Source organism: Heliangelus exortis, chromosome 2, assembly GCF_036169615.1.
Source record: "Heliangelus exortis chromosome 2, bHelExo1.hap1, whole genome shotgun sequence".
In the NCBI taxonomy this organism is placed as follows: Eukaryota; Metazoa; Chordata; class Aves; order Apodiformes; family Trochilidae; genus Heliangelus; species Heliangelus exortis.
In genome coordinates this window covers 64,012,310-64,026,417 of record NC_092423.1, presented here as the reverse complement: position 1 = coordinate 64,026,417, position 14,108 = coordinate 64,012,310, and the positions used below count along the sequence as shown (strand labels likewise).

General features: G+C 41.7%; 1 protein-coding gene across 15 annotated transcripts in view; it reads left to right on the top strand.

Annotated features, from left to right (window-relative positions):
* The window catches only part of HIVEP1 (HIVEP zinc finger 1), a 127,281-nt gene that overhangs the window by 88,185 nt on the left and 24,988 nt on the right, over positions 1–14,108 (top strand). For 11 of the 15 annotated variants that reach the window (XM_071736436.1, XM_071736435.1, XM_071736437.1 and 8 more), the window contains 2 exons: positions 3,760–3,912; positions 7,956–13,903. In XM_071736436.1, the coding sequence (XP_071592537.1) occupies positions 3,760–3,912; positions 7,956–13,903 (6,101 nt within the window). The remainder of the gene's footprint in view (positions 1–3,759; positions 3,913–7,955; positions 13,904–14,108) is intronic. The other 4 variants (XM_071736442.1, XM_071736441.1, XM_071736443.1 and 1 more) reach the window with 1 other exon arrangement.

The following is a 14,108-nucleotide window of genomic DNA, read 5'->3' as shown; positions in this document are numbered from 1 at the left end:
CTTCCTGAGGGTTGCCTGGGAAAAAACTCCCACCTGGCTACACCCTCCTTTCAGGGAGCTGTAGAGAGTGATGAGGTCTCCTCTGAGCCTCCTCTTCTCCAGGCTGAACAGCCCCAGCTCCCTCAGCCTCTCCTCATAGGATCTGTGCTCGAGTCCATTCACCAGCCTCCTTGCTTTTCTCTGGACCTGCTCCAGGACCTCAATTTCCTTCTTGAACTGAGGGGCCCAGAACTGGACACAGTACTCGTGGTGTGGCCTCACCAGGGCTGAGTACAGGGGCAGAATCACTTCCTTGGACCTGCTGGCCACGCTGTTCCTGATACAGGCCAGGATGCCATTGGCCTTCTTGGCTACCTGGGCACACTGTTGGCTCATGTTCAGCTTCCTGTCAATACAAACTCCAAGGTCCCTCTCTGTTTGGCTGCTCTCCAACCACTCTGTCCCCAGCCTGTAGTGCTGCATGGGGTCCGAGTCCAGTTTTTTACACCCCCTGATGCAGGAGGAACATCAAAAACCTGGAGTGAGTTCAGTGTTGGGACACCACAACCATCAGGGCTGGAGCACAGGTACTGTGAGGCTGAGGGACCAGCACTCATTCAGCCTTGAGAAGAGGTGGTTTTGTGAGGGGTTATCGTGAAGATGGAGTCAGGCTCTTTGCTGTGGAGCTGCTGAGAGAATGAGAGGCAATAGGAATAAGTTGGAACCAGAGAGGCCTGGACTGGCTTGTTCTCCACAAGGACAGTGAAGCAGTGGAAGATGTTCAGAGACTGTGTAGACTCTTCTTGAAGGTTTCCAAGACCCTGCTGGGCAAAGCCCTGAGGACTCAGGTCTGATTCCATATCTGGCCCTGATTTAAATAGGACGTTGGACTAGAGATTTACTGAGGTCCCTTTCCACTTGAGTTATCTTGTGATGTTATGAAATACTAATTTTTAAATTTGGGTAACCTACTTAGTGGTAGAGGTACTAGGTATGATATATTGGTGTATATATCAATATGCTGGGCAATTACCAATGGTATGAAGTTCTTGCACCTGTGGCACAGTAACCCTGGATATTCATACACCCTGGGGAGTGAGAGGCTGAGGAAAGGGATCTGGGGGTTCTGGTTGACAGCAAGGTGAACATGAGCCAAGAGTGTGTCCTGGCAGCCAGAAGAGCCAACCAAGTCCTATGGTGCATCAAGCACAGCATTGCCACTTGGTGAGGGAGGTGACTGTCCCACTTTACCCTACACTGGTGCAGCCCCATCTTGAGCACTGTGTGCAGTTTGGGAGCCACAGTACCAAAAGGACACAGAGGTAGGAGAGAGTGTCTGCAGGAGGGCTACGAGCTCCGTGAAGGGTTGAGAGGGAAAGCTGTGTGAGGAGTGGCTGAAGGCACTTGGTCTGTTCAGCCTGGAGGAGACTGAGGAGAGAGCTCATTGCAGCTTCCTCACTAGGGAAGGAGGAGGAGGAGCAGGCACTGACCTATTCTCTCTGGTGACCAATGATAGGATCCCAGGGAATGGTAGAAGGGGGAAGTTTAGCTTAGATATTAGGAAAAAGTTTTTCACCCAGAGAATGGCTGAACAGTGGAACAGGCTCCCCAGGGAAGTGGTCACAGCACCAAGCCTGCCTGAGTTCAAGAAGTGTTTGGATGAGGCTCTGAGGCACATGGTGTGATACTTGGGGTGCCCTACACAGGGACAGGAGTTGGACCTGATGATCCTGATGGGTTCCTTCTAACTTGGCAGATTCTTTGGTTCTGTGATACATTTTTTCTACTATTACCTTTGATATGTGAACTTTAGCGACACTGATTTTATGGACTTACCAGGGTGCGATGGCAAAGAGCATCAAAATGTAATTTGACCTTACAAAAATGTATGCTGCCATTTAGGCTAATGGCACTACTCAAGTGAGTGGTGGTACCACATATTAACATAGCTTCACCTTTCCTGGAGCTTGTGTTGGTAGGACTTCTGCTATTTTGATTAATAATGAGAAATCAGGCTAATAAAATAGTCATTCCAGTATTAAAAATGGTGTGAAATGATCCTTAAAAGAACACTAGGAAACCTCTCTACAGATAGCAGCCAATACATTACCTTTGATGGGTCACATATCAACCCAGAGCTTAGTGTCTGTTAAAAAAAACAGGAAAAATAATCATGTTTACAGTCAATATGAATTTATAAAACCATACTTACCTCATCCAATCCATGGCATGGATCCACTTCATCCAATCTCTGTCAGAATGCTTTAGCCTTTAAATGTCAAAGCTTCACCCTCCCTTTTTTAATTAATTAATGTAAAGTTGTGCTTTGTATACAGTGCAGATGGTTTTTAAGGGTTTGAACTGCTGTCTTTGACCATACAAGCTGTTAAGCATAGATTAAGCCTACTGACAGAAGTTTTCAAATATTGCTGCGTACTTGCAGTGCATCAAGTTCTTTGACTTGCCTCCTGACCTCTAAGGCAGGGAGTGGCCACCATTTGGACTTCTCATGAAGTCTAAAGTTAGGCATCTGCAGTAAGACTGTTAAAATTCCTCTCTGTTTGTCCTGAAAATTCAGCACTGCACTTGGGTTGATCTTGTTCATATCTTCCTGTTGATTTGTTGACTGTGAACATTTCCAGAGTTGTATGTGTGGTTTCTGTAATCAAGTCTTTTTGGGTTTTCTTTTCCCACCTTTGAAAACCTATAATTTTAGGAAAAATATTTATGGTTATACTTAACATGTAGGAGGCAATATGAAGCTTAAGAGGTAATCTAATAAAAAATGAAAGCTTAATTAATCCCTGCTGCTTTTAATTTAAAATCTGGTGGCCTTGCATTTGCCAGCAAGACTTATTTCTTTATCTCATAATCATCGTCTTCACTTATTCATGGAAACAGACCCAGTGGGGTGATTCATGAGTGTTTTCAATAGTTTTGGTGAAATCAAATAAGTATCAGATGTCAAGAATAAGAATATAAGAATGTTTTGAATATCTAAAGACACGGGAAGCTTAGCTGTTATCAGAGGTAAGATATTTAATAGTGATCTCTCTTTTTTGAAAAGCCTTCCACCTTTGAATTGCTGCCATTGTTAGGTGTCAGAGTAACCTTTTAGCTGTAGGTTTAAGACATCAATTAGTATTTAAACACTTTCAGAAGGGTCTTGACCTTACTTGTGGTTACCTGGGAGGCAACATACAGATTTAGGAGTTAAAGTTAAGGCAACTGGATTTGAAAATCTGTTCTCTATCTATAAGCCCACAATGATTTTTGAGAATTCTGCAGCTGATCACGAGTTGAAAATTGTGCTGTTCATTGGACCTTAGAGGCAGGCAGTGTTTGCTTGCTCCATGTTTCATGGGGTAGCACTGGTGGAGAAGGGAGCTTGGTGCCTCGCTTTGGTTCCCTTTTATTCTCTTCCTTTTTTTTTTTAAGTGCAAGCACATAGCGCTATTAGAAGGGAGAGAAAGAGAGTGGGTGTTATAATCACATGTAGGCTTTGAGACAGGCAGTTCTAGAAGCTACTTAAACAAAATCATTGAGATAATTTTGTTAAGACACCGTCTAGTTCAGCAGTGAATGCTTTGGAAGAACAAATCAGATCGCTTATGCCTTTATTTGCTGCCTGAGTTATGCTGCCACGTTGCTATCTACACGATCACACTTGTGTTCTTTTGCTCTGTTTCCTGTGCATAGTGAAAAGTGCAGCAGAGAAATCGTAGGTGAACAAAGTAACGTTTAGAAACATCGGTTTTTCTTGTCATGTTTTGAATGCAGAATTCAGACCAAAGGAAAAGAAATCGAGAGTCTTGATAGCAAAGCAGCACAAAGCCAACCAGGCAAAGCACAGAAGAGATGCTCCAGTGTCCTTGGGATGTGAAAACGGAGGCGTTGAGCACAATGGCGTTGTTACCTCTTCTCTTGGGCTAGGTAACTTGATCCTATTTGATGTAATAAGGCTTATGAAAAAGATACTTTTCAGACATCTGATTGAGGTGACAGCACTTCTCAACAATGCCACTTCACCACCTGAGAAAAGGGGAATTACTTCCCAACAGTGAGAAGAGCTCTGTGATTGCAGAGGGAGGTGAGCAGAGTGGATGGAGTGGCCAGGAGAGAAAGAAAAGAGGATCAACTTAATTTCTTTCTTGTTTTTTCTTTTTTTTTCTTCTTTTTTCTTTCTTTCTTTCTTTTTTTATTTTTAATACATAAAGGTGTTTTTACATTTTCTTTGTTCAGTGTCAGCTTGTTGATGTGGGTACACCACCCTGGCAAGTTGTCACTCTCCTGAAAGTTTGTCACTCTGAAAAGCAGAGGAGTGTTCAGACTGACACTTCCCTGCCAGTTTTGTTGTTGCCTCTGAACTCATAGTTGATCTTTCTGCAGGCACGCAGCTGTAGATTAACATATGTGCAATGGAATACCTAAATGGAATACATAAACTGGGAATACAAAAAGGTGCATCATATACAGAAGGAACAAAAAGCCAAAAATAAGTGAATTGAAGTTATTAGGGATTCCATCTTTCCCCAGATAAGCTAGAATTTTGGGTATTGCCAAATATGAGGTGAATATTTCCATTATTAATAAGCATTTCTAAATTATCAAGGAGCGTTCTGGCCCAAACCAGGAGCGTCAAGGAGTAAAGTAGAGCACGGCACATAAACTGTTGTTAACCCTTGTAGAGCCATTGTTGCAAAACTAAGTTTATAGATTTTATGGACAGGTACACTGAAGCAAACCCGCAACCCCATCTCTGGAATCACAAAAGATGTAGAATCAGAAATACAAGTAGGAAACTAAGTCTCATGATTTCTGTAGATTGGAGTTTTATTATAATTGAAGCAGTGCAATTGGTGGTTGTGAAGAGTAAAAGAAAATTTCTGTTTCTGTATGCAATGCAATGTATAACTTGCCATTGTTTATTCTTTTATCTTTTCAATTTCTAAAACAATTTTTATGGTTTGGTATGGGTTGAACAATATTTTTTAAAAAGTAAAGCAGTAACTAGATCATCAAAGATTCAGATCTTGTATTCATAATGAATTAATGTATTTTATATATATCCAGTCTAAGGCTCGACTTGACGAAGGCTTAATAATTCTGTGGTTCTGTGATTTAATTATTTGATTGGCAGATTAGAGATAACTTTTTACTTTCTTTAAGGCTTACTTTAGCCACATAACATCTTTCAGCTATGTTGGCTTCCAGTTCACTAGCATGACAGAAGTTGAGTATGCTCATTTTTCTGCACTTTATGGCTAAAAGCCAGGAACAGTAGCTACTTAGTATTCTGAGGCATCAGAGGGAAGGACATCATTTGATTGTTCAATTACTGCACTATAAAACACCTCAGTCTGTTTTGTGTATGTTCATCTCCTTGGATGTTCACTATTCCTGGCACTTTCACCTTCTTAGCTATGTGTCATCTGCCCAGTTCTTGCCATAGTGCTCCAGTATGAACATGGGCAGTATAATCAGTGTGGAGGCGTGATTGTGACAGGATAAAAGCTGCAGTGTGTGCATAAAAGGAACCAAATTACTTACACTCAATTAAGGTGGCCATGCTTCTCAGAGATCAACAAACCATGGCTAAAAGCACCCTTTTATATATTTACCTTGACATTTTCTCTTTTATTTGATTTTTGCTGTTGAAGAAAAAAAAACAGTTGCAGTAGACTAAATTTTAAAGAAATCACCATTAATAATGTTAATGATAATTTATTAGTGTAAGCCATGCATTTAATTGTGAAACAATGGAAAGGACCAAACATTGTGATGGAAGAGAGCTCAGCTTTGAATATGTTAAATCCAGTCTAATATGAATAGGTTTTGGTGATAAAGCAATAAATGCAAAGTTCTTTTATAGATTAAGTCAACAATTATTTCAGAAATTTCTCTCTGGATGATCAAGAGGAGCACAAAGTCCCAGTAACCAGGATTTGGAGCCAGTAGTTCTGGCAAGGGATTCTGGAGTCTTTTTTATGGGATCACAGAATGTGACAAAACAGTCTCTTAGTCTTCTTGGTTAAATTTCCTCTGGTTGGGTTGGGAGATGGTTAGGTCAGGTTCTGCCAAACTTCCACAATAGCAATACGTTATGTGTGATAATCTTTCAGTTTGCAAGGCAATCTCCTGAATATCCAATAACTGTAAATGAATGTAATCAGTTGTCATTGAGTTGGAAGTGGAATTTGGAACTTCCAAGTATCTGGCATTAGCCTGTATCTCAGCTGGGTCATGCTCTGGCATGGGGAAAATGTAAAATTTTCTTGCCTTTCTTTTCCTACTGGTCACTTTGCACTTTCTTCTGCTAGACAAGCTTCAGGCATTGCCTGGAATTCCTTTTACATGGAGCAGGAATTTCACCAGCTGCAGTATCTCTTGTTGGATGCACAATGTGTTGGCTTTCCTCCCACAGCAGTATGGAGGCCAGCTGGTGTTGCTGCAAGAGGACACTCTTCATGCCACTCAAAGGGGGCCAGTAGGGTTGGTGGTTGATGGAAAGTCTGAGCTTTCTCCACTTAGCTCCTTGTGAAGTTTGCCATGAGAAATTTTTGCCTTTATACATTCCGTAAAGGCTTTTCTTTACATAGAAGTACACATAAACCTCTCTACAGGAGTAACTCTGTGCAGGTAAACGTGCTACATGGATTTACTCACTGCTGCTTCCCAAAATGTGTTTTTGCAGCTGAGCCTTTTCAGAGGTATCAGCCCTCTAGTCACATCAGATTCTTCCTTTGCTTTGAACATTGTCAATCAGATGAATATGGGTTTGGTTAACAGTCTAATGAATGAGTTGTAAAAGCTTAAGAAAAAACAGATTTGCATACTTTTAATATTTGGCTTCCTCTCCTTTATCAGTCATGTTAGCTGAAGCAGTGGTTATGAGTGGGTGGGTGTTAGGAAAGAAGTAAAAATAAATTAAAAATTAAGTAAGAGATTAAATATCACACTGTTGATCGTTTAACTTAATATTACAAAAACAAAGGTGATAAAGCCTTTTTTTAAAAAGGCTTTATTTTAAAATAAATATTTTAGGTATTTAAAAAAAACATCAACAAACAACAAAACACCAAATTAAAAAAAACCCAAAAACAACTTGTAAGCAGCAATACTGAAATAAAATCTATATGTATTTTTTTGTTATTGAGGAAACTGGACTCTCTACAGCTCTAAGGACTTGCTACAAAATTATTCTGCTGAATAGTATTCCAATTCATTTGCCCTTCACTACACCCCTGAAACTTCACATGAATACCTGTTTAAAATCAACAACAAGTGCAGCTACCAATGAAGTAATTCAAAGTTAGTTTATTTTGTTTCATGATGCACAAATAGAATATCATTTAAGTGTGACTGATTTTATTAATCCACAGTAGCTGCTCATCTGAAATGCTATTGAAGTTCAGTAAATGGAGCTCTGAAAAGGAGTATTTGACAGATGGCGTGGGTGGTTGTGCCATTTCCATGATAAATCTACTTACAAATATAACCATGAGGAAGCTGCCTTCGTTTCTTATGGACTGCAACATATAGAAAAAGTGACAAACACGTCATGCAAACAGATTTGTGTCGTGGTTCTTCATTTTCCTGCTATAATGATTTTAGTTTTTAAACAAGGGCAAGAGAGAGGTTTCTTTTTACTTTATCTGAAAAGAATTAGCTATAAATACTAAAATATTCTTTCAGTAGCTTTTCTTACTTTTCCTTTGACGTTTTTTCTGTAGTGAATTACTTTTGTAATGTCTTACAGGATCAGCTAGAAATCATTGCTCTTTCTAGATGAAAACAAAATAGATCTTTGCCAAGATGTATTTACTGTTAAAAAAACATTGAAGGCTGGAGAAATGCACAGTGCTGTTGCCCCAGGGCTTACTGTTGAAACTTAGACATGATAAAATGATATAAATAAAAATATGCTGCATTATTCAGTTTTAATATTCTTTTTTATTCTCTTTTTGCTTTAACAGAAATCACTGATGCTGGTACTAGAGGAACCCAAGATACAGTTAAGGGTGTGAAAAGGAAAAAGATCGTGACTGAAAACCATCTTAAAAAAATACCAAAATCGCCTTTAAGAAACCCCGCTGAAGCCAAGGTTAAGCAAAATGTAGACCCTTCCCCACTGAAAGCTCTCCTGGATGCCTCTGAACACGCCACGGCACAGGATCACCTACCTGTGCAAAATGGAAGTCAATGTACCAAACAAAACGGGAGAGCTCTTAGTAGTGAGATAAGAGTTAAAACAACCAAATCTGAGGCATCGGTGCAGACAAAGCTTTCACTGACACATCAGTCCTTAGATTTGCGTAAGCAGGAGGATACTGATGCAAACCAACTGAACTCACCAGAGAAGAAGTCTCTCTCAAACTCCTCATCAAGTGAAACAAAGACTGACAGTAATGAATGTATTAATTTTATTGATCGCAGTACATCGTCCCCATGTACACGTACTGCATTCGATGTCTTATTAAAAGCTATGGAGCCTGAACTGAACACCTTAGCACAAGAGTGCCCCCCTTATGGGATGCAGATAGAGAAACTAAGACCAAATAAAACTGTAAGCACCTCTTCTAGTCTCACATCCAGTACAGTGAGCGTCCAAAATCAGTCTGCTTTGTCACAGCGTGAGTTTGCAGCTGGACCTCAGTATTACCCCTGTACATCCAACAATGTGCATGTAGCAGCAACTGGCAAGACTGGACAAGCACAAAGCCAATCAGTTTCTCACTCACAAGACCTTATTACAAAAACCAGTCAACAAAATCACCAGGTTGTTGTGTGTCCAAGTTTCACTAGATCTCTGGTGCACCAGCAGAGTCAAGAAAACCCCAAGCTCCAGCAGATTTACAGCATAGCAGTATCTTCGTCTGTCATTCACACCTCATCTTCCACTGTAACTCAGGTTTTTCCTCAAAACCAGTTAGTAGCTACTTCATCTTCACCTTTGTCAATCAGCACATCGAGTTCGACACACTTGTCTATAGGTCCCTTGTATAATTCAGCCCAGATTGCATCAGTTGTAAACCATGGTGTGGAACAAATATGTAACCTCTTGAAAGATCAGAAGCCTAAAAAGCTAGGGAAATACGTCTGTGAGTATTGCAACCGGGCCTGTGCCAAGCCCAGTGTTCTCCAAAAGCACATCCGATCCCATACTGGAGAGCGACCGTACCCTTGCGTGACATGTGGGTTTTCATTTAAAACCAAAAGCAATCTGTACAAGCACAAAAAATCTCATGCACATGCTATCAAACTCGGACTTGTCCTACAACCAGATTCGGGTGGCCTCTTCTTGTCCCATGACTCAGACAAAGCACTTAGCATTCATTCAGATGCGGAAGAAAGCGGCGAAAGTGAAGATGAAGGCACTGCTGATGAAAGACAAGATGATCAAGAACTGGAACCTGCACAAATAGTGAAAGTCATTTCAAATGCAGAAACGTTACGGAAAGGAAGCCCTATTCCATTAAGCAACTCAGACTGTATACCAGGTGACTCTTCCTTACATGATTCAGAACCTCAAGTAAGGGCAGCTTTACCAAAAGTCGTCGTTCATCCTGTAAATGTTTCTCCATTAAGGGCCGATAGCCCAAAAGTAACAGAACCAGCACCTGAGCTTGCTGCAGCACAGAGAAAAGGAGATGCTAAAGTGACAACTCTTCAGTCAAATGTAACACATACACCTTCATTCAAGGAGAATGACATAAAGCAACATCAGAAAGTAGAAATGGGCCTATTGGAGGAACAGCTGGGATCTGCAGTAGGAGCAGTGCATGCTCAGCTCCAGAGACAACAGGCAACCGATGGTTCCCAGGATCAGCAAGGAAAATCTCTTCTGAGCCCTAGAAGTTTGGGTAGTACTGATTCTGGTTACTTCTCTCGTTCTGAAAGTGCCGATCAAACGATGAGCCCACCAGCCCCTTTTGTAAGAGGACTGCTCGTCTCTGAGAAAGATCCCAACAAAAACCTGCCCTGTGTGCCTCGAGCAAGTGGTGTGGTAGCATCCGTCGTACAAACTGTTTGTGCTGACAAAAATCTGATTCTCTCTGGGCAAATGAGACCTCCCTTGGCAACAAAAACCCTTGAGGAGCGTATTTCCAAGTTAATTTCTGATAATGAGGCTGTCGTGGATGACAAACAGTTGGATAGCGTGAAACCAAGGAGAACATCTCTTTCGAGAAGAGGAAGCATAGATTCACCAAAATCCTACATATTTAAGGATTCTTTCCAGTTTGATTTAAAGCCCATGGGAAGAAGAACTAGCTCAAGCTCTGATATACCAAAGTCTCCTTTCACACCAACTGAGAAATCAAAGCAAGTTTTTCTTCTTTCTGTACCATCCCTTGACTGTTTACCTATAACACGAAGTAATTCCATGCCTACTACCAGCTACTCAGCAGTACCTCCAAATGTAATACCTCCCTCTCATCCCCTTCGAGGAAGTCAGTCATTTGATGATAAAATTGGCTCTTTATATGATGATGTTTTTGTATCAGGACCTGCTACTCCACTAAACCAAGGCGGACATCCTCGGCCTCTTGTTAGACAGGCAGCAATAGAAGATTCTTCTACTGGTGAAAGCCAAGTTCATGGGCCAGTGCGATCTGTAGAAGAAAGCTACCTGGGGTGTAATTTATCAAGTGAGTCTTTGTTACAGAGGACTAAGTCCCTGGCACAGGGAACAAATTTAGAAAAAACAAAGAAGTCCCCTCAGGTTCGAGGAACGATGTTTGAGTGTGAAACCTGCAGAAATAGGTATAGAAAACTGGAAAATTTTGAAAACCACAAGAAATTTTATTGTTCAGAGTTGCATGGACCTAAAACTAAAGCAGCAATCCGAGAGCCTGAGCATAAAAATGTTCCAAATAGTACACAGCCTCAAATTCTACACTACAGAGTCACTACTTCAACTGGTGTCTGGGAGCAGACTCCCCAGATAAGGAAACGAAGGAAAATGAAAAGTGTTGGCGATGATGATGACCCACAACAAAATGATACTAGCACACCATCAAAGAATGCAGAAGTCCAAAGCAAGCCAGCAAATTCTTCCACTCTGTCAAAACACAATGCGACAACATTGGTGGGGTCACAACAGCCAAGCAACCTTCTACTTCAAAATTCCCAAATTCAGCTTGTGCCTCGAGGCACAGATCAGACTACTGATCCAAAGGTGGCTCCTCTGATTGAAAAGCAGTCAAGTTCAGCTGTGCAAGAAAAGGTGGAGTTGAAAAGACAAGGGACTGGCATTTCAGTAATACAGCACACCAACTCACTGAGCAGAAATAGCTCATTTGAGAAATCAGAGTCATTTGAAAGAGTATCCCCGGTTTCTTCTCAAGAGCCCAACAAGGTTGCAAAGCACCACTCTTTGAATACAGTTGTAATCCAAGAGGATAGACACTCTCATCTGAATACTGCCCAGCATCATCAGACCCTATCTTCTGAAGCACCTAGAGGGGAAGTCCAAGGAAGCCAGATAGTTTCTAATGAGAGAAGTGCACCTCTTCAGCCGTCGAGACTTGTTCGCCAGCAAAACATCCAGGTTCCTGAAATACTGGTCACGGAAGAACCAGACAGGGAGCAAGAAAACCAGTGCAGCGATCAGGAAAAGACAGAAAGGTTTAATTGGCCACAGCGCAGCGAAACGCTGTCAAAGTTGCCAACAGAAAAGCTTCCACCAAAGAAGAAAAGAATTCGCTTGGCTGAAATGGAGCATTCATCTGCTGAATCAAGCATTGACTCCACGCTTTCCAGAAGCCTAAGTCGGGAGAGTAGTTTGTCTCATGCCTCCAGTTTCTCAGCCTCGCTTGATAAAGATGAACCTTTGAAGGCTGAGAACCCTTCTAAAGCAGACCCTGTTAGTAAGTTGTCAGAGTTCCTCGTGATTCCTGCTGGCTCGCAGGCACTGGCTGTGCCTGGTCCTCATTATAGGGAAATGAGACGTGCTGCCTCGGAGCAAATCAGCTGCACACAGCCATCAATGGAGGTTGTGGACTACAGGAGTAAGTCATTTGACTGTGGAAGCATGTCTCCATCAAAGCCTGCCTCGCTCGTAGAGATAGCTGCTCCGAAAGTGTCATCTGCAAATGGAGTCACTGGACACGTGCCTCTGCTAGAAAGGAGGAGGGGGCCATTTGTAAGACAGATCTCTTTAAATATTGCTCCAGACAGTCATCAGCCTCAAGTTAAATCAACTGCCTCATTTCAGACAGCTCACACTACAGATGTGCCCACAGTGTCATTGCAGAGGCTGCAGGCCTCTGGCAAATCTTCAGTAGAGTTTCCTTCGAGTACTCAGAATTCACAGACTCACTCCAGGCCTCACTCGGCAATTCAAAACTGTAACCCTGTTAGCCTGTCTTCAGTTCAGCATCCTTTAGATCACATGTTGAATAATTCAGGACAGCCATCCTCGACACATCAGCCTTCCCAGACATCTACTAAAACATCTGCCCAAGGGGAACAAGCGAGCACGTATGTGCTTTCTTGTCATCCCAATGAAAAGAAGGACTGTTTTGCTCCAAAGTATCAACTTCAAGTTAAAACTTTACATATAGGTCAGCCGTACTCGTCTAAATTGCTAAAAAACACTTTATCAGCTCAGACAGTTCCAAGTCAAGTTGGGGTGAACCACAATGCATCGTCCTTTGAATTGCAGACTAAACTGGCCGATATGCCTAATCCATACTCTGTGCCTCCTCTAAAACAAATTGTCCCTAATAACTGCAGCAGTCAGATACATCGGATTCCTCCTTTTGTGGTTCCCGTCCGTATTCACAGCAGTGTGCCCTCCTATGGCTTTGCAACTGTTACACCCCTTCCTCACATTTTGGTGACCCAGGATCAGGTAAATCAATCAGTTTGCAAAACAAATGTTGCAACGGTGCCAACACTTGATGGCAAAACCCAGCTGCCAAAATCTCACAGAGATCATCAGAGGACTTTGTCAAATTCACTTGAATTTGAAAATTCGCAACCAGAAAGTGGAAACAGAAATTCACCTTTGTCAAGCTCTGTGAATATTATTCAGAAAGTGCCAGTTAGTGAACTCTTCCCTCAGCAGGAAGCTACAGCTTCAAGTAAACGAATGCTTTCCCCAGCCAACAGTTTAGATATTGCCATGGAGAAACAGCAAAAACGTGTTAAAGATGAGAGTGGAGCTGCCTGCATGACAGATACCAGGCAACTGCATTCACTGAATGTGAGATCTAACGACCCTACCAATAAGCAGAAGAAACCAGTTTTGGTAAGACAGGTTTGCACCACAGAACCTCTTGAAAATCACCTCGTAGATCCTGATGGGGTTGCGCAGCATGAAAAAAGCAGCAAAGCTGGTACTTCAGACCTGCTGCTGCCTGACCGTCATTCAGCTGACACTGGGGTTTCAGAAACCCTAAAGGAATCACCAGCGTCTGAGGACTCTAAGTCTGCAGCATCGCCAGTGTTTGTAGTTAGAAAACCATCTGAATTGTCTCCAGTGAATAATCAGAGTTCTCTTCTGAAGGCTGTGAGTAGCAGTCAAGAGAGAAGGTCCCCAGCTAGCAGTAATGAGAGCAAGCAAATCAATAGCCAGGGCCAAGCAAAGCCTGCAGCTACCGTGGCTGTGATGAATGCAGGAGAAATGCAGAGACTGTCATTTCCAAGCCTCAAGACCTCAACGAGTTTTACCTGGTGTTACCTCCTGAACAGAAAACCATTGCATGTGCTGCAAAATGATCAGAAAATCTCAGCCTATTCTACCTGGACCATTAGTCCCAACAATCCCAATCCACTTGGTTTGTCGACAAAGGTAGCTCTCTCCCTCCTCAATTCAAAACAGAAAGTTGAAAAACCTCTGTACACTCAAGCAAGAACTACTCATCCCAGATCTGATGTATTGGTCTATTCAAGCAAGTGGAAGAACAGCTTAACCAAGGTACTTAAGATACTCTTGATGGATATTGATCATTTACAGAGGATTTGCTTTGAAAATCATACTTGTTCATATTTTAGAAAACGTAATATGCCTGACATGTATAATATATGTGCTTATTTATTTTAGTTATGCTGGATCAAACTGCTAAAAAGACCTTAAGTAATTCCATTAAGAAACCTATTCATAAGGATTTATCACTCTTCAT